The sequence below is a fragment of the Phascolarctos cinereus genome, unplaced genomic scaffold (assembly GCF_003287225.1).
Source record: "Phascolarctos cinereus isolate Bilbo 61053 unplaced genomic scaffold, phaCin_HiC Scaffold_726;HRSCAF=1367, whole genome shotgun sequence".
Classification (NCBI taxonomy): domain Eukaryota; kingdom Metazoa; phylum Chordata; class Mammalia; order Diprotodontia; family Phascolarctidae; genus Phascolarctos; species Phascolarctos cinereus.
This window is the reverse complement of record NW_027556098.1, coordinates 147,974,373-148,001,804: the sequence shown is the minus strand read 5'-3', so window position 1 is coordinate 148,001,804 and position 27,432 is coordinate 147,974,373. Positions and strand designations below refer to the sequence as shown.

The 27,432-nt window shown below is 40.4% G+C and overlaps 1 protein-coding gene across 1 annotated transcript; it reads left to right on the top strand.

The window, feature by feature from the left end:
* The first annotated feature begins 239 nt into the window (after window positions 1–239).
* LOC110198560 (5-hydroxytryptamine receptor 5B-like) lies at window positions 240–26,307 on the top strand. The gene is made up of 2 exons (XM_020972916.2): window positions 240–3,707; window positions 24,467–26,307. Exons 1-2 carry the CDS (start codon window positions 2,922–2,924, stop codon window positions 24,797–24,799), a joined length of 1,119 nt encoding a protein of 372 aa, XP_020828575.1. The 5' UTR covers window positions 240–2,921; the 3' UTR covers window positions 24,800–26,307.
* The last annotated feature ends 1,125 nt before the right edge of the window (window positions 26,308–27,432 follow it).

Below are 27,432 nucleotides of genomic sequence, written 5' to 3'. Positions count from 1 at the left end.
ACATTTATTTATTTATTTTTAGGCGGTCTGCAGCATGTGATGCTCTTTATTGAGATGCTCGAGGTGGCTGCAACGTACACTAAGGCCTTTTCTTATATAAAAAAATAGATAGGGCTTTAATTAATTTCTCTATGACAGCCACTGGGACCCAAATTCAAAACTTTTAGGCATAATATATAGCTTTATATAGTTTATGGTCTGTGGGGTTGATTTTTTTTAATTTTAAAGTTTTCTTTGCTCATAGATAGGTAAATCTAAGTAATGCAGCATGTGTGATACAGTTAAGAATACAGGTAAGTCCAGCAACCAGTGTATGGTGGAGAAAACTGCTCCCTAGAACCACAGTCCCAGTGGGAAGGCAATGATAAAGACATTTCTTTTATTCTTGAAGGAAACATGAGACTGTGAAGACTAAGGACTTTTTACAAAATTTATAACAAAATTCAAAATGAAATTTGGAGTGATATAAATAATTGAATTTGATGTTCACAAGTTTGGGTTGTGTTTGTTTGTTTTGCTTGTATACTGCAATCCAGTGCACAATGCCTGGCACATAGTAAGGGCTGAATAATGCTTGTTGATTTGCCAGTCAAAAAGATGGCTAGTATAATAATATTCATAAAGCACTTAACACAGTACCTTGTACATAGTGGATATCATACAAATTCTTATTCTCCTCCCTTCCCCTATATTTCAAGAAAGAAAATAGTATATACAAGAGGTTGGTCAGACATCAAAGACACCAAAGTCATCCACTACATCGTGGGCCATTACCAGCAATCCCGACTTTTGTCTTGCCACTGGACTTCCATGACTCTAGAAGAGAGAGTGAGCTGATGACTTTTCATAACTCTACCTCACTTAAATCCACCCCATTCACAAGTCAAGACATCACCCCATGACATAGTTTGAAAACTCTTTGAAAGTGAGAGACAAACAACAAACAATAGTACACTCAAGTTTAATATTTTTGCCTTTTTTCATTTCCCATGCAGCATGTCTTAGTGAATGGGATGCTTGACTTGGAGTCAGAAAGACCTGGTTTCAAAACCTACCTTACTAGTGATGTGGTCCTAGACAGGACAGTTTCTATCTATACATCTCAAATAATTATCTGTGAGTTATTAACTGAGACATAGTGGAAAGCGCACTCATGTTGGAGTCAAAAGAGCTGAGTTCAAATTCTGTCTCTTAATGACTGAGTTTTAAGATGCTTTGCTTTTAACATCTGAGTTATTCAACATTAATTCTTCACTGGACTGGGAATCCAATCAACTAGTTCTAGTACCAGCTTGGATACTATTTGTGTGACCTTGGGTAAGTCTTGAACTTCCAGTATCTGTTTTCACATTTTAAAAATGACCTAGCTGGATGAGATATCAAAGAACACTGCATTTGCAGCGTGGATCTGTGGAAAGTGTGCTGGATTTGAAATCAGAGGAGCCAGATTTGAATCCTGCTGCTGCCACTTACCTATCAATGAGACTTTGCGCAAGTCATTTAAACTCTCTGGATCTCAAATTCTTCACTCGTAAAATGAGAGGGACTGGACTCAATGTCCTCTAATGTCCCTTTTGGATCTAAAGCACTAATCCTACTATAACTCCCTCTGAAATTTCTAGACCTGAATGTTAGAAGTTGGGAATGGGGTGGGGACGGGGATGGGGAACAGGTAAGGTTAATTTCATTCAGCAGTCAAGTCACAATTATTTATTAACTGAACACTTTCAATGTGCTTGAGAATTTTAAAAAAGGGCAAAAATGAACCAAAAAAACCTCAGTCCTCACATTTAAGAAACTCACATTCTAATAGGAGAGAAGACATGCAAATATCTATGTACACACAAGATGTATACATTGCAAAAACAAAGGTAATCTCAGAAGGGCAGGATACTGTCTTCACGGGGCCTGGGAAGAGCCGAACGAATGTGCTTCGGCTTTCAGGTAAGAGTGTGCGCGCCTGGGGGGAGGGAGGGTGTGAATTATCAGATTTCTCAAGGCCTTATCAGGCAGGTCCAATTTATTCAATCTAATTTTTAGTCTCATAGCGCAAGGGTGCTTAGGGTGAGGGAATGAGGGAGTACTCTTGAGTTTTTCATTTCAAATCCAAAATGCACCGGAACCCTTCATTCTCCCACTCCATGCTGGGCCGAGAAGCTTCAGCTGGGTCTCCAAGAGAGAACTGCGATGGGGCAACAAACAAATAAATAAAAAGTACCTGTTCCACCAACTTCCAAAAACACAGCCAAAAGTCACGACTCATTTACAGGATCTGCAAATGTGGAGGATTCAGAATTAGCCTATAGTAGCACATCCTTCTCCAAAAAGGACAACCAACAGCAGACTTGATAATACCACAGGAGAGGGACTAACGCTTGGAAACAAGCTGAGGAAGGGGAGTGTGCTGGACTCCCATTGGTTGGTGAGCCACATTTCCCCTCTCTCCGCCGCCCTAACCCCTAGGCAAAGAGGGAAGGCGCCCTACCACGCTCGCTGCTGTTCCAGCTGCTTCAACCAGAGAACAGACCTCGCTGCGCTCCAGCAGCCTCCCATCTCTCCTGCTGCCCGACCATCTTCGGGATGAAGGGAAGGTTTGGAGGGAGGGCCGAGAAGCATTTGTGGAGGAAGTCCGAATCTGCCGTTCTCCCTGACTGCCTCCTCCCCCGCCACCATCTCCGGGGTCGAGTTTAGCCACGAGCGAACAGCTCCATTCTCCAGCCCAGTGGGGGCGAGCAATCTCAGTAGCGCTGCTCCAGCTCAGTAGGTTGGGCGGTTTCTACCTTTCTTGTTTTCTTCCCCCGCATGCTCCTCTTGCCCATTCCCACCATCCTACTCTCCCTGCCGGCTTCGTGCCTATGCAATTGAAAGCTTGAGTTTGGGTGCCCAGAGTCTGGGAGGCAAAGGAAGGCGAGGAGCGCACGATGGAGAGCAGCAATGTATCCACCCCTCCAACCCTCACCTTCACGTCGGGGCCTGAGGATTACAATAGTAGCCCCAGCACCCTCGAAGCTGCTGGGGATCAGGGCGACGTAGGGGAGAGTGCGGGCACCTTGCACAGCAAGGAGTCCCCCTTCTCCATTTTCACTGTGTTAATCTTGACGCTGTTAGTACTCCTCATTGTGGCCACTTTCCTCTGGAACCTGCTGGTCCTGGCCACCATCCTAAGGGTGCGCGCCTTCCACCGTGTACCCCACAATCTGGTGGCTTCGACTGCTGTATCCGACGTCCTTGTGGCGGCGCTGGTCATGCCCCTTAGCCTGGTGAGCGAGGTATCGACCGGGAAGCGATGGCGGCTGGGGCGCGCCCTGTGCCACGTCTGGATCTCTTTCGACGTCCTCTGCTGCACCGCCAGTATCTGGAACGTGGCGGCCATTGCGCTGGACCGCTACTGGACCATCACTCGCCACATCCAGTACACCCTGCGCACCCGCAGCCGCGCCTCCAACCTCATGATCGTTCTCACCTGGGCCCTGTCTGCTCTCATAGCCTTTGCTCCCTTGCTATTTGGCTGGGGTGAGGTGTATAGTGCTGAGCTCCAGCGCTGCCAGGTGAGCCAGGAGCCCTCCTACGCTGTTTTCTCCACGTGTGGCGCCTTCTACGTCCCCCTCGGAGTAGTACTTTTCGTCTACTGGAAGATCTACAAAGCAGCCAAATTTCGTATCGGGAGACGTCGAGTTGCAGTCTTGCCTCTGCCTGAGACAGTTCAGGTAAAGAGAAGGAAAAAGACGTTTGAGTCACCAGGGATTTTTGGAAGGTGTAGGATGGGAAAGCAATTGGCTTTTGGGAAGTGGAAAAAAGAGGGAGCTAGAGGAGATTTGCACACTGCACTGTACGAAATGAGAAAACACCAGCCTTCACATCTGGGCTGATTCAGAGGTGATGGAGGAAGGATTAAGCTATTTCTATAGTGGATGACTCTAGCTGTTTGCCAGGAGGCCTGGTGGTATTTGAGATCTCAGAAGAGTAGGTGCTTTATTTTTCACATTCTCTTCATTCTCTCCATTTCTGCCATCTCCAAATTCTGCAACTGGCCTCACTTTTTAGATTAATTTTTGCTTTAGTCCCCTCTCAACTACTCTTTTCCTTTAAACTATCTATCCCTTTTGGGCAGGGGAGGTATAGGTGTATGCCAGTGTCCTGGGCTAGCCACTTTTGTCTTCATGTGGGACAGTTCTTTCCTATCTTCCCTGAAACTGGAAGGTTAGAGCCAGGGCATGGTGTTCAGGGTGCACTGGTCATCTGTACTCTCATCCTCTCAGCTTTAAGAAGTATCTCCCCCTTTAAAAACCACACTCATCTCCAGGCTGTAACTCAAAGCAGTCCCCTTGGGGAGATTCAAAGTTTCTTATTGACAAGCCCCAACCTGAGTTTAAAATGATGTAGGTCAATGAAGATGATTCTTAACACACGCCTGAAACATGCCAGAGGAAAACTCTGTTATGAGGAAAAGGAGAAGAATTGGTTTGAAAGTTTTTATTTAGGAGTTTAAGGGCCAGGTGTGATGGAGGAGCAGGGAAGGGGAGGTCCAATGTAATGTAAATACTCTGATTTTTTATTCAGTTGCAGAGGATGTGGACCATAGGGGAAACCCAGTAGTATAATTGCTAAATGTTTGGAGGGGTGCCGTATTCAGAATTAATCATACTCTTCAAAAAGTCTCTTGGTATTGCTTGGGGCAGATATAGCTTTCCAGGGAGATAGTATAAGAAGCAAAGCTCCCATCCATCTCCCAAAGAAAACGCTAAGACTTGCTAAAGATTTGTATAGATTTTTATTTCTGATCTGAGAAGAATCATTTTGGATTCCAGCCTGGTAGGCAGAAGAGTAATTAATGTTGGTGAACCTGCACAGAGAAAACTGATTTTTAGAGACTGGGAGCTGTTTTTTTGGAACTGGACCTTGGCCAAAACAAAACCAAATCCGAAGTAGCAATGTGGTCTGAAAGAAAGAGGAGTCTGGTCCCCAGCTCCACTCTTAACTAACTAGCCATTTGAAATTCAGCAAATCACTGGAACTCTCTGGGCCTTATTTTTCTCATTTGTAAAATGGGCTTGGACCAGATAATTTTTTAGGTACTTTTTCAGATTAAATATTCAGGGAATATGGAACTGATGTCAAGAGATGCCTGAATTACTTTCTCTCCTGCATTCTTCCCACTCCACTTATCCCTCTAACATTTTATACTTAGCCTAAATACCTGCTCAACAAACTTGGAAATATGGCATTTCCCCACTTGTAGCTGTAGGGGTTTTATGCTGAACTGTAGCATAATAAATAGAGCACCATATCTGGAATGGAAAGACCCGAGTTCTGAGCCTGACTTAGACTGTGTGACCCTCTGTGAGCCTAAATATCTCAAAGTCTTGTGAAAAAAACCCCTTAGAAGTAGGGTGTTATAGTTCAGAGGACCTGGATTTGTAGTTGAGTGACCTTGAGCAAGTCACTTAATTTCTCTGGGCCTCAGTTTCCTCATCTGTAAAATGGGCTGCCAACATGTGCTTACCCAACTCACAGAGTTCTCAATGAGGATCGAATGAAAAAACATGTTGTCAGAGTTTTATAAACTTTCAAAGGCTATAGACACTTGAGCTATTACAAGAAGCAGAAATTTTTAACAAATAGGCAACATTATCCAAAATGGACAGGTAGGTGACACAGTGGATAGAGTGATGTCCTTAGAGTCAAGAGGACCCAAGTTCAAATCCAACCTCAGACACTAATGGTGTGACTCTGGATAAATCACTTAACCCTGTTTGCCTCAGTTTCCTCATCTGTAAAATGAGCTGCAGAAGTAAATGGCAAACCACTTCAGTATCTTTGTCAAGAAAATCCCAAATGGGGTCATGAAGAGTCAGACGTGACTAACTGACCAAACAACAACACAAATAAACATCCGCAATTACAAACATAACTGATCTATGTGATCTTAGGCAATTGACTTAGCCTGTCTAGGCCTCAGGCTCCTCACTGTCCATAAGAGTGGTAGCATGGCCACTGGATAAGTCCTGCCTCCATGCCTCATTTTCCTCATCTGCCTCAAAGATCCCTCTCATTCTTAGATCTCTGATCCTATGATGTTTGTGTGCCACTTTGCAGTTTTAATAGATAGCACTTTTCACATTATCTTATTTAATCTCATTACTCTGAGGGAGAGATGGAGGATAGATATTATTGTTTTCACTTTACAAATGAGGAAGCTGAGGCTCAAAGTGACTGAGACTTGACCAAAGCCACATACCTTAAATGGTGGCTCAGCTGGGAACTAGAGCCCAGGTCTCCCTACTGCAACTCCAATGCTCTTTCCACTGTGCTGTGAAAATCCTCTGATCCTGTCCCTATTTTCAGGTAGCATAAGGATCACTTGTAGTTCTAGACTGTATGGGATAATTAGGGAGAACTAGCACTTCTGGTGTGAGGGCTCACTGAGCTCTTTTCAGGGCTGTTCATCCACCTTGGATGTCCAGCTAATTCACCCAATCCTCACCTGTAGGTCCAAGAAGCTGTAGCATGTGTAATGGGCACACCCCAGTAAACTGTTTCAGCAGATGGGTTAAATCAGATCGAAGTTAACCGACAGGGCTCAAAATTTTAGGTAAGGGGGACGTTTACCCCAAGTGTGTGAAGACTTTCCTTCCTGCAGAATGGGCAGATAGAACAATTTGTTTGAACAGGGACTGTGGAGCGCTTAGAGCTTGGTCATTCATTGCATCCTGGGCCATAGCAGTCATCTTGATTTTTGTCTTGCCACTGGACTTTGATGACTCTGGAAGAGAGAAAAGCTGACAACTTTGTACAACTCTGCCTCACTTAATTCCAATTCACAATCAAGTCAAGAAAGAGATCACTCATGAAGTCTTTGGTCCTGTTTGAAAATGAAGAACAAACAACAACAGTTCTAGACTCAAATCTTCCTCTGCTAGCTAGCTGTTCTTAAGGGGTCTGCTATTTTGCTTTTGCTGATCTAAAGCTCTCTGAGGCAGACTGCTGTTGTGATTTTAAGGGCAGCGGCATGTTGGCCTGGGTGCCTTCCTATATTTCTCATGTTTTGGGTATTACCAAAAAGGAGTCTGGAATTTCTTGACTGATTTAACTAGTCACTAATACTCAGAATAAATAGGCAATTCTAGCTAGGAAAGCACGAGATTATCACCTCCTTTGAGGTTTTCTTTCAAATCTTAAGCCTCTAATATCAATCACTTCTGTGGGGTTATGGTCAACTCTGACATAAGCCAAAGGGGATGACAGGAAATATGTTCTTGTATTTCTTTCCCAATCATCTAAAGCTTTATTCTAGCTTGATTTTTGATGGAGGAATTGGGAGAGGGAGAGGAGGTGCAGCAGCAGTAATTATCACTGAGTTCAATTTGGAAAATATTCCTAAAATAGGGTATCATTCTTTAAAAGACAACTCTTTGGGGTTATAATTGTTTTAAGGACTTACTTCAAAAATGCTTCCCATGATCTTGCAACTTTTATTATTTAGAGGGAAAAATGACTCAATAAAAACTATCTTACTTGATTTTTAAAAAGACAAACACCACTGAAATTACCTTAGGTGTACAGATTTAGAGCTGGAAGAGACCTTAGAAAGCATCTAGCCCTATTCAATCATTTTGTAGATAAGGAAACTGAAGCCCAGAAAGTTGGAGTGGTTTGCTTAAAGTCAAACAATTAGTAGCTGGCCAGCTGGGATTCAAAGCCAGCACTTCTGACATCAGTTTCCCTCTCTTTCTATTATACTCAGCTGCCTCTAATCCTCAGAGAATTCTGAGCAAAGATAGAAGCTCCAATAGCTTGATGAGGGAGGAATGTCATCCAGCCAGGACATCACAGAGGCAAAAAGGGAAACTGGTCTACAGGGTCAGGACAGAAAGACTGATTTCCTTGCTCTCCAGACTCTGGGGAAGGAATCTAAAGGCTTTTCACTATCACCACTTCAGGGAGAGGGGAAAAAAAGATGACCTTAAGAGGGAGAAGGAGGTAAGAGTGGGCAAGGGGGGAAAGAAAGGGGGAATTACATTTCATGGCTCTCTTTCCTCTAAGCTGTCTTTTGGTGAGCCCCCCAGACACTACAAATTATTAATAATCAGGGTCCTTGGGGAGCCATTGGAATATTCTTTAGGGAGCTCTCCCCTGTTGTTCATTTGATTTTTCTAGTCCTAGATGCTAGCTTGTAGGGGAGATTTTAAAGAATTTTTAATCTTAAATCTTTCACTTATAGTCCATGTCTTTCAAAGAAAGTTTGTGTAAACACAACAAAATGAAGTAAGAAAGAAGAAAAGGTAGTTATCCTCAAAATACAGGTCTAAAATTTGTGTTTCATCCAAATTACAGGATCTGGATGTCTTGCTTAAATCATCCAGACAATTCCTTCCATAGGCATTTTATTTTATGTCTATATAATAACCAAACTGGTTCAAGTAGGGCCAGTGGTGGTAATCTTGACAAAGCAACCAAACTCTTCTTTGATTAAAACTAATTGAAAATTTCACTTCTTTGCTCATTGTATTGTTATGGAGAGACAGCCAGTCTGTGTCTCTATGTGTATGTATATGTATATCTTTTTGTTTTTGGTTATTGACCTCTCTTCTGGGGCTTGCTTTTGACGTGCACTTCTGGGGGAACATTGTAGAAGGTGCTCAATCCTTTCATCTCCCCCCACTTCTAGAAGGGAAGAGAGAACACAATCCCTGCTAGGTGTCTTCATTCAGACCTTGCTTGTCTCCACAGTGCCTCCCTTTCTTGGAGGCTGGAGATTTAATCAGCCATACTCTATTACAACAATTAGCTGACTTTTTAGCCTAGGGGCAATATGATGGTCCTCAGGTCCACATGATCCTCTTTGCTGTTTTATGCAGTTTATATAGAGAAAGTTATTAGTATAGTCACGATAGCTCAGAGTCCCCAGTAAGGAATATTCCTAATATTCAAAGAAATGTTTGACACTATGCATTGGTTTAAATATTTGGGTATCTCCAGCTACCCTTGAGGCAAGATCAGGATACAAGAAACATTTAAGGTAAAAATAAGCAATATACATTATTGTGTCTCTTACTGAAGAGGGCCAGGAAGAGGAAGTTTAAGGAAAGAATAGGCTTCGTTTCCCTTCCCTTAGTCTGTCAGAAGTGAGTATAACCAACAGCCTCACTCAGAGTTCTTGGTTCTGAGATGCCTCCTGAAGCCCATTGAACCTTCCTTCACCTTTCCCTTTTCTTCGGTGGTGTCACCAATTATTCTGGTCTCTATTCCAGTTGTTTCTGTCAGGTGTTACCCCTTAGCCATTAATGCTTTTCATCTCACCTTATTAAGTCATTGGTGGGACTAGGGATATACCATCTCCAAGATCCTTCTTCACAGATGGTGTGTGTGTGTGTGTGTGTGTGTGTGTGTGTGTGTGTCTGTCTCCGTCCTTTTTCAAAATTCCTGGGCATGGCTCCAAGTCCTCCTTCTTGCTCAAAGAAAGAAACAGTCCCAAATGCTCTCAGAAAGGGAATTTTCATCCCTCTGAACCATAAATTCCAAAATTCCATTAAGCTTTAAAACATCTCTTCCGTGTATATATGTATATATATAATGTGTGTGTTATGTATGTGTAGGCATGTATATATAAACATGTATGTATATGTATATATGTGTGACCAAACAGAAGCTAATAACTTATTAGAAGGAAGAACTAGGTTTATAATGTCAACTTCAATGGGGCTCCTTTCTGTATCATACTATGTAATTAGGTTTCTGCGCAGAGTAGTTGGATAATAAACATTTGTTTAATTGAGGTCTTTAGGATTAGTCTGAGACAAAACTTCATGATCATCTTTGCCCTTTTCCATCTTCCCACAGTTTATACCTTGGCTTGATCCTCATTTCCTCCCTTTCTCTTATCCTGCATGATAAATTCATTACTAAATCTTGTTCTTTTTATCTTTATGACATCTCTCAATAGCCTAGCCTAGCACTTTGGCCTTAACAATGCTTGTCTGATTCCCCAAAATCTGTCTTCCTTTCTCCCCTCTTATTGGAGGGGGTTATGTTCCTAAAAAAATCTCATGGAATTATAGAATTTTAGAGTTGGAAGGGCCCGCAGAGATCATCTAGTCCTGCCTCATCACTTACAAATAAGGAAACTGAGGGTGGAGGAGATGAGGTGACTTGTACAAAGCCACACAGGTACAAGAAGTAGAGTCAAGACTGAAAGCCAGGCCCTTTGGCTTCATAACTAGGGCTGTTTCCACGAAGGATCTAATTTTTCACATTTTAATTTTCTGGAGATATATCATAATAGTACCACACATAGCTCAAACTCTGTCTTCTCTTGCCCCTTAATTGTATCTTCTTTCTCCTTTCCTTTTCCCTTTTCTATGTTCCTTCCCTTCATCTCCTACTCTGTCTTCCTGCCTTTCTTTCTACCTCCACCTTATCCTTTTCTCAGTCTCCTTTCCTCTCCTTCATTTCTTATTACAGAGACTGAAGGGAAGAAAAAGATCATTTTTTAGGCATTATGCCCTAGGCATTGGGGATTCAAAACCAAAAATAGTTCCTGCCCTCAAGGAGCTTACAATTTCTTGGATGGGAACACAGTGAATGCAGATAAGTAAATACAAAAGTAAGGAATATTTCCCTTGGAGGGAAAGCAGTTCCACTTTTAGTATGTGACAGGGTCTCCCATACCTAAGAGGTGGCATGGAACTCCAGTTCTAATAAAGAAATGAAGAGGGCATGTGCATGGAGGGCAACTCTTGTACCCAATGGGCTGGTACCTTATTTTGCTACACTTGTGTGGACTACTGGTGAACTGAGGGGCAGAATCTGTTTTCTTCTGCTAGTGTCTGATGGCTCCATGACAACTCTTTATAGGTCTGTGTGTTGGGGGTGGGGGGAAGTATTTAAAGGCCAGGTAAACAAGGAACTAAACTAACTAAAAATGTAGCCATGACTGGTGAACCATTATGAGGCGACAGATCAAGTGAATCAGGAATGAAGCACAAGCGGTAGGATAAAGAAGGATAGACTGTGAGGCCAGGTGACTTTTAAAAGTCAGTTCACTGAATCTAAACAGGAAACTTAAGAGGGAGGACCTAGCTCCTCATGGCATAAGTCAATGTCTGGAGCTGGAGAATGGGAAGCTGGAAAAAACTATAAGGAGGTGGGAGAGTAGAAGTGCAGGTGGAGACTACTGTCAAAAGAAAAGGGCTATGATTCTAAGAGGACCTACTGTGGCATTATGAAAGAAGCCATTTTACTGAAACTTTGCTGGTCTACAGACACTAAGGCAGTAATCCTGTATCTTCTTTCTCCTAAAGCTGTTGCCTCAACATGGGAAAAGTCTGCTTACCTTTCTTTCTTTTTTTTCCAATGTTTTCTTTGTCTTTTTAAACAGTGGAAATCAATAGCATTTTCTGGTCAGGTTGTACTTAGTGGGAATATTGTTGAGGGAAGACCCCTGAGGGGGAAACATTCCCAGAGAAGGGGTTCTAAGAAGTAAATAGGTCTCACCCTGAGATTCGGCCAGAATTGTTCTACCTCTGGTGAAAGATTCAGAGCTAACAAAGATAAGGAGATAATAACCAAGAAGTGATACCACTTCTCTGAGTGGAGATAGTGCGTTTACAAATGAGCCCAGGAGGTGGAGGAATGTATATTCAGCCTCAAAACATAGGTGGGTGTCAGATTGTAAGGAGCCTTAAATGTGAAACAAGAGTTTGTGTCTTATCTGAGAGCCAAAAGGGAGTCAGTGAAGCTTCCTGAGCAAGGGAGTGACTTAAGAATATCAGTTTGGCAGCTGAATAGAAGAGAGGAGAAAAGTATTCCAGATGAGGGATGATGGGACATCCATGTGAGGAGAGGAAGGGATAGATGAGGAATTAGAATTGATGAGTCTTGGCAATTGATTAGATATGGGACTGTGTTAGAAACAAAAGAGTTGAGGATGATTATGAATATGTGAACCTGGGTGAATTGAAGTATGGTAGAATCTTTAACAGAGAGAAGTTAGGAAGAGGGGAGGGTTTGGCAACAACAATGATGAATTTTGTTTTGGACATACTAGGTTTAAGATGCCTATGGGACATCCAGCTAGAAATGTCCAATAGGCAGTTGATGGTATACACTCAGAAAAGGGACTAGCTGAATATAAAGATCTGTGAGTGATCTACATAGAGATGATTCTTAAATCCATTGGAGCTGATGAAATCACCAAGAAGCAGAAAGAGAGAAAAGAGAGCTTAAGTAAGACAAAGACCAGGGGTGGTCCAACACATAGGGGTGAATCATGGATAATGGGATAGAGAATCATAAGTGACCTTGCTCTGGGTATATTATAATACCTAGATAATTAGTATAGTACTATAGTACTGTATGATAGGGAATATAGTATATTCCCTAGGTATATTGTAATACCTAGGGAATTAGTTTGAGTTAGGTGAGAACTAAAAACAACATACTTCAAATTATAGTGTGTAGATACTTCTCAAGTCATGTCCAGAAAGCTTCAAAGGACTATTCTCAGTGGAAAAATGCAGTGTTGAAAAATGTAGGCTTGGGGTGCAGCCAAGATGGTAGAGAAAAGGCAGCTACTCACTTGAGCTTTTCCCCAAACCTCTCTGAACATCTTTAAATAATGCCATAAAACAGTTCCTGGAGCAGCAGAACCCAAAAAAGGAGAGGGTGAAATAATTTTCAAGCCAAAGACAACTGAGAAGTTCAACAGAAAAGGTCTATCACACCTAGGTGAAAGTGGAGCACAGTTCAGTGCTCCAGCACAGACCCAGCCCCAGGAAACCAGAAGCAGGTCTTGGGAGCCACTGAATCGATAGTGGCAGAGGCTGCTTCTAGAACTCTCAGCTCACAGATGGTAAGGGAGTCAAACAACTGGTCAGAGGAAGATTACAGAGTTCTCTCTGCTAGCACTGAGGCAGAACTCTGTTGCTTTGCTCATACTTGGATCCAGGTCACAGTTCTGAGAGTCCCAGGGTGAAAAGGAGCACTAGCACACCAGAGCTTGCAGCTACAGCAGTGTGGGAACCCTCCTCACAGTTCCAGGGCAGAAAAGCGTACTCACAGACCACAGCACAGGCCAGGAGAGTAGGAACATCTCTCCTTAGGTCATACCACCCTGGAAGAATTGAAAACTTACAAGTCCCTAGAAGTATCTCTGAAAACAGCTGCACAAAACCCCTGAAGCTTAGTGCAGCCTCCACCCTGGAAGCAGAGCCCTACTTTAACGAAGAGTTAAAAGTCAAGAAATAAACTGGAAAAATAAACAAACAACAGAAAAAAATCTGACCACAGAAAGTTACTATGGGGACAAGAAAGCTCAAAACACACAGTCAGAAGAAGGTAACAAAGTCAAAGTTCCAACATCCAAAACTTCCAAGAAAAATATGAATTGGTCTCAGGCCTTGGAAGAGCTCAAAGAGGCTTTTGAAAATCATGTTAGAGAGGAAGCGGAAAAATTGGGAAGAGAAATGAGAGTAATGCAAGAAAATAATGAAAAACAAATCAATAGCTTGGTAAAGAAGACAAACAAAAGAATACTGAAGAAAATAACAACTTAAAAATAGACTTACTCAAATGGCAAAAGAGATACAAAAAGCCAATGAGGAGAAGAATTCCTTAAAAAAGTAGAATTGGCCTAGTGGAAAAGGAAGTACAAAAACTCACTGAAGAAAATAATTCCTTAAAAATTAGACTTGAGCAAATGGAAGCCCATGACTTTATAAAAAATCAAGAAACAATAAAACAAAATCAAAAGAATGAAAAAAATAAAAGACAATGTAAACTACCTCACTGGAAAAAACAACTGACCTGGAAAATAGATCAAAGAGAGATCATTTAAAAATTATTGGATTACCTGAAAGCCATGATAAAAAAAAAAAAGAGCCTAGACATCATCTTTCAAGAAATTATCAAGGAAAACTGCCCTGATATTCTAGAAGCAGAGAGTAAAATAGAAATTGAAAGAATCCACCAATCACCTCCTAGAAGAGATCCCAAAATGAAAAGTCCCAGGAATATTATAGCCAGATTCCAGAGCTCCCAGTCAAGGAGAAAATATTGCAAGCATCCAGAAAGAAATAATTCACGAATCATGGAGCCACAGTCAGGATAACACAAGATTTAGCAGCTCGTATATCAAACGATTGGAGGGCTTAGAATATAATATTCTGGAGGGCAAAGGAGCTAGGATTAAAACCAATATTCACCTACCCAGCAACACTGAGTATAATCAATCCTCAGGGGGAAAAAAATAGATATTCAATGAAATAGAGCACTTTCAAGCATTCCTGATGAAAACACCAGAGCAAAACAGAAAATTTTACTTTCAAATATAAGTCTCAAGTGAAGCATAAAAAGGTAAACAGGAAAGGGAAATCATAAGAGACTTAATAAGGTTAAACTGTTTACATTCCTACATGGGAAGATGGTAGTTGCAACATAAGAACTTTCTCATTATTAGGGCAGTTAGAAGGAGTATATATAGACAGAAGACACAGGTGAGTCGAATATGAAGGGATGATACCTAAAAAAAATAAAATTAAGGGGTGAGAGAGGAATGTACTGGGAGAAAGGGAAAGAGGTAGAATGGAATAAATTATCTCACATGAAAGAGGCAAGAAAAAGCTTTTACAGTGGAGGGGAAGAGGGGGCATTTGAGGGGCAGTGATTGAACCTTACTCTCATCAGAATTGGCCCAAAGAGGTAATAACATACATACTCAATTGGGTATAGAAATCTATCTTACCCTATAGGAAAGTAGGAGAGGAAGGGGATAAGAGAGAGGGACACTGTGGTGATAGAAAGGAGGGCAGATTGGGGAAGTGAGTAGTCAGAAGCACAACAGTTTTGAGGAGGAATGGGGTGAAAGGAGAGAGAGAATAGAATAAATGGGGGTGGGGGAATAGGATGGATGGAAATACAGTTAGCAATAGTAACTGTGAAAAAAATTTTGAAGCAAGTTTCTCTGATAAAGGAATTATTTCTTAAACATATAGAGAACTGAGTCAAATTTATAAAAATAAGAGCCATCCCCCAATTGATAAATGATCAAAAGATATGAACAGTTTTCAGATGAAGTAATCAAAGCTATCTATAGCCATATGAAAAAAATGCTTTAACTCACTGTTGATTGTAGAAATACAAATTAAAACAATTCTTAGGTACTACCTTATACCTATTAGATTGGCTAATAGGACCGAAAAGGAAAATGACAAATCTTGGAGGGGATGTGGGAAAAATGAGAAATTAATATATTGTTGACGGAGTTGTGAACTGATTCAACCATTCTGGAGAGCAATTTGGAACTGTGCCCAAAGGGCTATAAAAAAAACCATGTATATACCCTTTGACCTAGTAATTCCACTACTAGGTCTATATCCCAAGAGAGATAAAAAAACAAGAAGGAGAAGGACCTATATGTACAAAAATATTTATAGCAGCTCTTTTCTGGGGTGAAAGAATTAGAAATTGAGGGGATAACCATCAATTGGGGAATGGCTGAACAAATTGTGCTGTGTGATGGTAATGAAACACTATTGTGTTATAGAAATGATAAGCAGGATGCTCTCAGAAAAACCTGGAAAGACTTACACGAGCTAATGCAAAGTGAAATGTACTGTGTATGAAATAACAGCAGTAATATAAAATGATCAGCTGTGAATGACTTAGCTGTTCTAACCAATACAGAGATCCAAGACAATTCTGAAGGACTTATGATAAAAAATGCTATCCATCCCCAGAGAAAGAACTGATGGTGTCTGAATACAGATTGAAGCATACCATTTTTACTTTCTTTATTTTTGTTGAGGTTTTTTTTTTCTTTTGGTCTATGTTTTCTTTCACAATATGACTAATGTGGGAATGTTTTACATGACCACACATGTATAACCTATATCAAATTGCTTGCCTTCTCAATAAGGAGGAGTGGGGAGGGAGGGAGAGTATTTGAAACTCAAAACTTTTAAAAATGAATGTCAAAAATTGTTTTTACATGTAACTGGAGGAAAATAAAATACTATTAATTTTTTAAAAGAATGCAAAGTGTTAGCATACATTAATAATCACTAATGACCTCATGAACCCTAAAAAGACTTCAGGTCAAATGAATTATTCCAGGTGACAATAGAAATCCAGACCAGGCCCTAATTGGTTTAATTTTCTGAGACTTTTTCCATTCTTAACCTTAACATAGTTGATTTTTAGCCTCTCTACACCAACTAAATTGCTCCAAATAGAATTAAAACAATTATGTGTTGTGGTTTATGGAGTCTTTTCATGTGGAAGGAGAGCTTTATAAAGTGACTGTCTCATTATTTATATAATTAGACCAATGGAAAGAATTATTCTTTTCCTACCAGATGCAAACCCAGTAGCACTTGCATTTTTTTTTAAACAAGAAATGTTCTGTAAGTTGTTTCATTTGCTATCTGATCCTGCAGTATTTGAGCTATTAAGAGAAGCTGAGTATAAAATCATGCTTCAGCTTTCAAAAATGATGCTGACAGCTTGTTTTCACTTTGATGTGTTCTTTACAATTCTGAAGATTCTTTTAAATGCTTCAGGAAAAAACCCAAGAGATTTGTAGCTTAGTAACTTGGACCACATGGCTGAGACACAGTAGAGAGAAAGGAGAACGTGTTTTTTCAAGTTCTACCCTTTGACAGCACAACACAAAATGTCTGGACGACAACTGGAAAGGTCACTTATCTAGATAAATAGTTCCCAATGCAATGGAAGTCCATTATAATGAAATAAGCCTCAAATCTTTTTAGTAACAGTCTGTAGGAAAGCCCAGAAGTTAATTCCAAGAAAGCAGCCATCAAAACTTAGGGCCTCAGATTTCTGTACACAAAGTGTATGGGTTACAAGCAAAGGAAATTAAAGATCCTAATGCAAGGAGAGAAATTTCACATCATAGCAATCATTGAGACTGATGCTATGAGACCCATAACTCTGGAATATAGCTTTGGAAGGGTATCGCTTTTCCAAAGGGAATAGGATAGGTAGTATGTGTTTGTAGGGGGTGGAGCAGGTATAGTAAGATTACTTGTTTATAATTAGGCAGTTAGGCAATACATTGGACCACCTGGTCAGAAAGTTCTGAGTTCAAATCTGCCTTCAAACACTTACTGTGTGACCCTGGGCAATTCACTAACCCTTGTCTGCCTCAGTTTCCTCATCTTCAAAATGAGATGACAATAATAGTACCTACTTCACAAGATTGTTGTGAAGATAAAATGAAATATTTGTAAAGCACTTTGTTTAAAGTGCTGTGTAAAGCTATTATTATCGTTATTAGAAGAAGAAACCAGGAATGAAAGTAGGGAAGCACTTGGGTTTTCATAAGACATCATGATATCCCAAAATTGGCAGCCATGAGGTTTCCAAACATATACATATCTATATCTATATCTATAGATGTATATGTGTGTGTGTATATATATATATATATATATATATATATATGTATATATATATGTAAGAGTGTATGAGAGACTTGGGGGTTGGGAATATTCTTCATTACTACCTTAGTAGTACCCTTGCTGAAAGCTAATGAAATCTGGCTAATTAATATCAACCTATAATCTGAGAGGGAAGTATACTGGTGGGGGCTTATGTGCTATAGAAAAAATAACCTCCCAAACCATCTGAGTTGCACTTTAAAACCTAAAGGGGAACAGATAAAAGACATACTCTGGAGACTTAGTCTGATAATGTAAGTGAGTTGAGAGAATAGCTCCAGAACATGTACTACCTTAGGAACACATTGGTTTCTTATTTTTCAACCAACTTAAGTCAGAATTTTCTTCTAATGTTTGTGTCCATTATCCCAAGGGCTGTCTTTGGGCAAATTCCACTTGTCACATGTTCATCAGGTATAGTGGGCTAGATAAAAATTAGCCTACTCAGTGTCTGTACCACTTATCACCTCTTCTACCAGAGGTTTTGATTGTAGCAAAATTGCTTCTGCCACAGGTGAAGATCGTAAAATGTGGGATTTTTGTTTTCTTTTAAGAGAGAGGGAGAGTTTTTCTCTGACTCGGGTTTAAAAAAAAAGTTTGGTTTTTTAAAAATGCCTTTTTTACTTCTCTGGCTTCCTTCTGCACCCTCATCCCTCAAGAATTCTTTTGCCTAAGGACTTTCTTTACCCCATAACTAGGAAAACCAAAGAGAATTTATATTAACAAGTAGAGATAGCTCAGCAAGGAGTTCTAGGGAAAGGATGAAAATTTTTCTATTTGCTATCAAGTGGTGAAGGTGGCATGGGATGAGTGGGTGAGTATTTTCCTTCCTCTCCCAAGAGATTTGCTAAATATTCATTTGGCTATGTGCTTTGAAGATTAGCTATTCCGCCTCTTAAATTTCATTTGGCCTTTGGATGATTGGTAGTATCTGTTAATCATGAAAAGGAGATGAGTATCTCTGAAGCTTTTTGCCAGCATATTTTCACACTCCAAAACAACTTATTTTAGGAAGGAGGCTCAAGGCTGACAAAGGACAAGACAAATTACATGCCAGCAGAATGTTCATTTTTCAGGGGTTTGTCTCCCCTAAACGAGCACATTTGTTGTTTTTACCTTAGCCCAGATGATGATGATGAGAATCCTATTTGTTCTGTTGATAGGATCTTGTACTTTTTTTTCTCTTTCTTTCTTCCTCTGGCAGATGGATTTCATCTATCAGGAAACACAATTATTCTTTTCTTATAAGCTCTCCCTGCCCTTCACAGTATTTTCAGATTGTTTTGAATGACCCTGGAAAAAATGTAAAACTGGATTGTGTATATTGGGAAGGAATGTGGCTTGCCTGTTGAAAGAACACTGGATTAAGAGGGAAGAGAACTAGAGTCTGATCCCAGCTTGATTATTAACCAGCTGTTTGATTTTAGGTAAATCATTTCCCTTCTCCCCTTCATCATCTATGCATCTAGGTGGCACAGGGGAGTCAGGAAGACTTGAGTTCAGATATGATCTCAGACACTTACTAGCTGTGTGACAACTAGGCAAGTCATTTAACCTCTGCCTCAGTTTCCTCAATTGTAAAATGAGCATAATAGCACCTACCTCCCAGGGTTATTGTAAGGACAAATGAGATAATATTTGTAAAGCATTTAATACAGTGGCTGACACAAAGCAGGTGCTTAATAAATGCTTATTCCTTCCCTTCCTCCCTCACCTGTCAAATAGAGATGATAATGCCCCTTTTGCCTATGAATCAACAGGATTTTTCAAAGATCAGGTGAAAAAAATGCACACAAAAGAACCTTGATAAAGCACTATAGAATATAAGGCAATATTATACCATCATCATTCTTATTGGAAGATGACACTTTGGATAGTGATTACTTTGGTATGTGCAGTTGTGGTTTAAAAAAAAACCACATATATAGAAATATATGTGTATACGCACACACATATATATATGTACGTGTATATATATGTATGTCTAGCTCTCCTTTATGGGCCACACACCCCAAAAAATGCTCCTCTGACTGTAGGGTTCCTACTGCTGCCCTTAAAAGCAACTCTTAAATGATGATAATAATGTTGGCAAGACCTTTGAACTAGAAACAGGAGAGTTCTGTACCTTTCTCTGTAAAGATGGCAACCTCAACTAGGGCATGGTCCAACGGAAAGGGATTTGGACTCAGAAGACATATGTTTGAATCCTGACTTTGCCACTCCCTACCTATGGGATTTTGTACAAGTCCTGTTTGTAAAAACTTCTCTGGGCCTCCATTTCCTTATCTGTAAAAATAGTGGGTTGGACTGGGTGGCCATGGAGGTCTCTTCGAGCCCTGAATCTATGCTTTTGAATATTTTTTTGTAGTGGGAATTGCCTGAATGGATTCTTAGAATGTAAGCACCTCTCTAGTGGAGATTGTTCCATTCTTTAAATTTGTATCTCCAGCACTCAACATTCTATGTGCCTGGCTCATAGTAGGCACTTGTTGATTGAATCCATACTTTTTTTGTCTCCCTCATTCCTTTTGATCATAGGCCTACATTAGCAAGACATTTGTCTAGGTTTTGATATAGAGTCTTTTGCTAGGGAATGTGATGAAGCTATAAAATGATCTCATCTATGAAAGGGCAACATTAAAATGTCATAACCCACTGAGCTAATCTATCCAGGTCTGTAGCACAAAGAGTATCCAGAGAAATATATTTACTTCCATCTTAGCAGCTCTGGAGGGCTAGATTATAATGTACCCATCCTTTTAATTTTAATTTTGTATGATTATTGTTCATGTCCTTTCACATGAATGTTTACCTAGAATGCTGGGGACTTCCCCAAATACTTCTGAAATTACATAGATACCAGTGGAGTATGGTATGGAATTAAAGCCTCAGAAGAGATGAAGGAAATTGATAGAATGAAAATTTTGCCACACAGCAAAGCTCAAATTTCCTCAAATGAGAGGATGCTCTTGTAGGATTGGGGTAGATGGGGCAAGGAATGAGTGATATCTCAGCAGGGAGGGTGTCCACTGGCTTTGGAATCAGAGGGTCTGGGTTCAAATCCTATCTCTGACACTACCTGTGAGAACCTGAGCAAGTCTCTTACTTTTCCCTGGTCTTCAGTTTCCTCATCTGGAAAATGAGAGGTCCTCTGAGGTCCTTTCTAGCCCTAAATCTATGATCCTATGAACCATGCTTGAAGTTTGGCATTCTGCCTTCGTGGTCACACTTGGCCAACTCAACAATGCCCCACCTTCCACAGAGCAGCAACAAAGGTAGCACAAGGTAAGTTGAGGAATAGGACTCAGACCAAATAGGACTCCAAGATTTCTGGTGTGTGATGGCAAACTTGCCTTCAGTGCCCACATTCAGTAAAAGCACATCTCAAGCTTATCGTGGAAGGACCAGTGATTTGGACACGTGTAGGTTGTTTGGTAGGAGTTTTTGAGAAACCAGTTTTATAACAAGGGCAGCAATTACAAATGTTTAAACAACTTATAATAGACTTTGGGGTTAGATGTGTGACATTCTGGCAACCCATTCTCTTGCAGTGTATGCAGACAATATGTCTATTCTCTTATGGTCCTCTAGAAATTCCTACTTTACATCATCTCCCAACAGATTCCAGTGCCAATGTATGATCCTTAATTTTCATTTGTCACGCTGCTTCTTCCCCAAGCACCACTATGTATCTCTGCCTTTGACTGCTTTAGTATAATTGATTAACAGAAAACATTCTCTCTGGAAACTTCCAGTTGGTGATGAATTTCTGCAGTGCAAACATTTTTTTTTTCACTTGAATCTTGGCATATATTTTGTCTGGAGGTCACACATCTAATAAAGTCACCCCCTCTTTAAAATTTAAGGGACATTAGGTCACAGTGAGTTATCTTTCCATGTCAGTCTGGCCATATATGCCTAACAAAAGAGTTGATTAGCAGCAAAATTGTATTATGTGTAATGTGCTAGAAATTGACCTTGTAAATGAACTTTTTGAACAACCTTTGCATTATTGAAAGGACCAACAAACAATGGGAAAGTCACTTTCCTGTTCCACTCATATTCTGGTAATTTTTCAGTTATGTCTTCAGAATGCCTTGAATACATTAGAAACCCTTGAGGTGTATGTATTGTGTGTGTGTGTGTGTGTGTGTGTGTGCGCATGCGTGCATCTGGGGTGGAGGAGGTGTTAGGGCTTTGTACCTTTCTTAAGTAAGTTACCCTCTCTGAGCCTCTGTTTTCTCATCTATAAAATGAAAGAATTAAAAGAGATGTTGTTTCCCTTTAGTAAAATGTAAGTACCCTGAGGTCAGGGGTCTTCTGTTTTTGCCTTTACAATACCCAGAAGAGTTCTTGGCATATAGTACATGATTAATAAATGCTTGTGGAATTGATGCTTCCAGATCTAAAATTTTTATAATGATGATACATGATTGGAAAATGTTGTGGGGTGAACTATAACGTGCAGATCAAAGCATACTTTTTTCACTTTATTTTTTCTTCATTTTTGTTGCAACATAGATAAAATGATTGTTTTGCATGACTTCACATGTATAAGGGGTATCATATTGCTTGCCTTCTCAATGGATGAGGGAGGTACTAGAGGAATAGAGAATTTGAAACCCAAATTTATTTCAAAAGAATATTAAAAATAAATACATTTAAAAACAATAGAAAAATGTTGTGGGATTTCAGGGTTGTGGAAGGGAGGGCTGGTAATATATTTTCTTCCTTTCATTTACTGTTAGGATCATAGCTTCTGAATCGGAAGGGATCTCCAAGGTGATCTAGTCTAATGCATGTCTGAATAGAAATCCCCTCCACAATTCAACTCAAATCTTTAGTAAGCACCTATTATGTGCCAGGCACTGGGCTAAGCACTAGGATACAAGTAAGAAAAGAAAAGACAGTCTTCGCCTTCAAGGAGTTTACAGTCTAATGGGGGAAGATAACACAAAAAAAGAGGCAGGAAAGTAGTGGCGGGGACATTAAAGTGTACCCAGCATGGGGGGCATCTTTTTCCATGGAGTTGAAACCAGATAGAGCAGCAGATGCAACATCCCAAGCAAGTAACTAAAGGGCCTGTGCATGAACACTGCAATTTACAAAAACAGCATAATGCAAAGGAAAGAGGACTAGATCTAGTGCCAGAGGACCTAGATTCAAATCTTACCTCTGACACCACCTATGTGATCTTGAGCAAGTCATTTCATTTCTCTGTTCTCAGTTTCCTCATCTGTAAAATGAGGGGTTAGACTAAACAGACCTTCTAAGGTCCCTTTTAGTTCTAGATGCATGATCCTCTAACAGAACACTCAGCATCTCTCATTCTATCTTTAGACAGCTACAATTTTTTCGAAGCTTTTCCTTTCTGTAACTTTGATCCATTCAATCTCATTAAATTAAATTTAGCAAACATTTAGTAAGTGGCTGCCATTTGCAGGATTGATTACTGGAAGAGATACAAACTTTAGATAAAGACAAAGGTAAGGATTTTATAGATAGATAGATGATAGATAGATAGATCTGAAAGGGGGCTTAGAGATCACCTAGTCTGACTCCTCATTTTATAGGTGAGGAAACTGAGGCAGAGAGATAAAGTGACTTATTTGTATGCCATATAGATAGTAAGTGTCAGAGCCATAGATCAATGGACATGCATTTATTAATTACCTACTATTTGCCATTCTCAGCCTTATTTCTTACCTAGCCTTAATCGCTGTACTGAGACCTGTTAATGACCTTAGCCTAAAAAGGCCAAGGTCTCCCATTGCATCCAGGGCCATCTCCAGTCCTCCTGCTCTATATTGTGCCACTTGACCCAGATGGCTCTGGAGGAGAAAGTGAGACTGGTGACTTTGCTCCCTCACTTAAATCCAATTCACTTTCCCAACATGGCATAACCTCCCTGATATCATGGTCCTCTTCAAGAACAAAGGCCAAACAACAACAACAATAACAACTATTTGCCAGGCAGTCTCTGAGGTACTGGGGATACCAATACCAATGCCTTTTGGAAGCAAGAAAAAGAATCAATTGTCAAATTTTGTACAACTTTGACTATCTTCTCCTTTTCACATGCCTGGCTCTTGCTTATACATAAGTGTATGTGGGTATATCTATCTTGACGCTCTTCCTTTTCCTTTAAAAACCAGTTATAACTTTTGTTTTTACATTGTCTTCATTTCCAACTATATGAAGATGGATCCTTTCATCTCTGCTGACATTTAGCCTCCTGTTTGCTTTTCCAATCAGGCACATGGCCCACAAAGTATGTGTGTGGGTGCTCACTTCCTTCCCACACACAGGTCAATTTGAGGGTGTTCTGTAGCTGACGGCGTTTTTGGCATTTCTTTTATGTCCAGTGGAAACCATGGTGATTAGATTTGTATGGGAAAAGGAATACATGGCTCATGAAAACTGTATTCCTTTGTAGTAAGTGTAAAATGAAGCTGGATTAGTGTTTCCTGTGACACTTCTTTACAAACCAGGGAAGGAGTTTAGCAACTTGGAAAGATGTGTGTCCTGGGTAGTATGACTTTACGTTTGGGGGAAATCATATGAATGTCTTGATGAAAATCCAACCCTGCTAATGGAGAACTAACTCAACATGCATCTCCTGTCAATGACAGGTTAGAAGGATCTTCATAGCCGTCCAAAATCAGAGCACTCTTCCTGTGGGTATGCTTGTAATTACTTAAAACATCTGAGTGCTTTCCTCATGTTTACTCACATTTCAAAGGCTACAATCCAGCTGTGGGGATTCCCAGCTCAGGGATCATTTCTCTTATTTCTCCTGACATTTTGGGTATCATAGTCAGCTATTTTTCTCCCTGTTGTAGGTGGTGCTAAATAAATATTATGAGATATTGAGTTCTAAAGCACAGGTTAGGATTGTAGGCTGTTTACTTCCACAGCAGGACTTTGAGGCTGGGCAAGGGTAAAACACCATGATTACTTAGTCATCCAGTGTTGTCAGGTTTCTAAAAATCTGTTTGTTTTTTTCCAAGGCAAAGGAAGCTCCCCAAGAGGCCCAGATGGTGTTCACAGCCCGTCATGCCACACTTGCCTCTCAAACACATGGTGAAACATGGAGGGAGCAGAAAGAGAAGAGGGCAGCCCTGATGGTGGGAATTTTAATCGGTGTGTTCGTCCTCTGTTGGATCCCCTTCTTCCTCACAGAGCTCATCACCCCACTCTGTTCCTGCAACATTCCCCCTATATGGAAAAGCATATTCCTGTGGCTTGGCTACTCCAATTCTTTCTTCAACCCCTTGATTTACACAGCATTCAACAAAAACTATAATAGTGCCTTCAAAAGCCTTTTTATCAAACAGAGATAAAAATATAAAACTGGGGGAGAGGGGAGGAAATGGTGGATTTCTGTGAGAGTCTATTCCTACCTCCCACCTTTCCAGTAAGTGAATGAAGGTTGTCTCCTCTTTTTCCCTTCTCTCCCCCCTCTCTCCCTAGGGTGGAGACAATGAAGTGGAAAGAGCACTGAACCAGGCAGGAATCAGAAGAATTGGATTGGAATCCTGGTTCACTTGCAAATTTGCTATGACCTTGGGCAAATCACTTCATCTCTCCCTGAGCCTCAGTTTCCTCATCTGTAAATGAAGGGGTCAGACTAGTTGGTCTCTGTGGTCTATTCCAGTTCAGACATTCTGAGATCTGTGCAATTACGATGCTGCTGCTAAAACCAAACCATTAGCCTTAGGCTGGTGGGAGTAGCTGGAGAGAAGACCTGTCAAACATGGTGTCTCAAACTTAAGCATTTGGGACTCATCAGATGAAAGAGAAATGAGGTATGGGAAAGCGAGAGCTCCAAGTAGCTGGTTTATACCAGGATCCAAGAACTGTGTACTAAGTGAGTGTGGTGAATCAGCATCATTTACCTTGCTCTCTGTTCTCTTTATCTCTCTCTCTCCCCTAGCCTGGAAGCTCTCCTGTAATACCCAAAGGATTTCACAGTGTCACTCTCTAGTAGAGGAGAATTGTGGGATATTGTACTGAGTCATAGGAGAAAAATGTTTGCTTACTTTCCTATTCTGCAAAAAAGGAGAGAAAAAATAGACTGAGGGGATTAGACTAACAGCTCACTTGCACTGCTGTATCTGTGATCCTGTTATCATTCTTCATTATAACTGCACTGGTGGCTAACAGGTATGGCCAGACCAAGGACTGCCAAGAATTTCTGAGGTTTGATGCATTTGGAATTAATATCTACTTAGATGACTGTGGGGTGAGCTAAATGCCTAATTTTTTCCCAGATTTAGACCCTACCCCAGTGACAGCATCAGTCTCCAAGAAACAAATCTTGATCAAGGGCACAGACAAAATGATTGGACAAACACTGGAAACTACTGAATTTATTTGTTTGGTATGGAGAAGAGGAAACTACCGACTTTATTATCTTCAATTATAGTCTTAAATTTTCAATTTAAACCCCTTAAAACCCTCTAGCCTTTGAGGTAGAAGGGACAATTTTCTTTGGGGGTTAGATAGAGCGTGGTCCTTGGGTGTTGTCAGACAAGTGGGAATGATTATCTTGGCTGAAGTGGAACAACGGTGTCAAACTCAAGTAGAAATGGGGACTGTTAACCATACATAAGAATTTCTGTGGGCTGTACATTGACTTAGAAAACCACATATTAATATTATCTATATCCTATTGTATTTTTATTTTGTTAAATATTTTCCAATTACATTTTATTATACCCAAGAGAGTGTTGCAGCTCAAGTGCTTGACTCTTCAGTTGTAGGGGGATTCTTGTCCTCTCTTTGGACCTCCATGTGTCTCTCTCTAAGCTTCTATGCCCAACTAGAGAATGATGATCCACAGTAATGATGTAATGCTCCAAAGTGTAGATTCTCCAGAAACTCTTTTATGAATGCATTTTAGAGGTTTTGTTAATAGAATTGAGGGTAGGGGCAGCTAAGTGGTGCAGTGGATAGAGCTCCCACCTTGGAATTAAGAGGACCTGAGCTCAAATATGACCTCAGACACTTGACTAGCTGTGTGACCCTGAGCAAGTCACTTAACTCCGATTGCCTCACCCCCAAAAAAATTATAATTGAGGGTAAATACATAATGGGATGGGGAAGGGGATAAAATGTTTGATATCAAGATACAGAAAGGCAACAGGAAAACCTCAGTTTCCTGATCAGCCTCAGCCCTAAAACCAAACCAAACCACATACACATAGTTAGCGATGAAGGATTTTAAACCTGACTCATAATTATGCTCTTTTCTATGATTTGTAAATTTACCAACCCTGCAATAAGCCCTATTTCATGAGGTGCCCAGTGTGCCTACTTGGATTAGCCAGGCCTTATCCAACCTGTTGTAACTTGAAAGTGGAGGGAGAGGATATATCAGGCTGTGTACCTGGGAGGGCAACTTACTGTGTTTCTCTACTCAGAAGGAGGATGAGGATAATCATACCCTAAAGAAGAGTGGAGGCAGGAAAGAGAACTTACTGACTTCAAGGAAGCCAATCCTGTAATATATCTGCTAAATGTAATTAATCATAAACCAAGGACCTGGCAAGCTCTAATCAAAACTGGAAAGTTGGCCACCTCCACCTCCTTTTTTGATGACTTCTCTCCCAACTCCACCCTAGATACTCAGTGATAAAATGATTCATAATAAGGTATTAGAGACCTTCAACCTGTGCATTTTTAAAAGGGGTACAGAGGTGGAATAGAACCACTGGTAACTAATTGGTATAGCTGGACCAAGAATTGCTAAGCATTCCTGGTGTTCAATGCATCTGGAATTAACATCTACTTAGGTGACCATAGGATGAACTGAATGCCTGATATTTCTTCATATTTAAAGATGGAATACAACGCTTAACCAACCAAAAAGAACATGGTGAGATCTTAGGCACTGGGCAACCTGCATGGGGGAGATAATTGTGTGTATGTGTATGGGGAGATCTTAGAAACTCTTAAAACCATACCACATATG

Coding starts and splice junctions, on each gene's coding strand:
- LOC110198560 (XM_020972916.2), top strand. CDS start 2,922: ATGGAGAGCAGCAATGTATCCACCCCTCCAACCCTCACCTTCACGTCG. Junction 3,708..24,466: donor CTCTGCCTGAGACAGTTCAG/GTAAAGAGAAGG, acceptor TTTTTTTCCAAG/GCAAAGGAAGCTCCCCAAGA.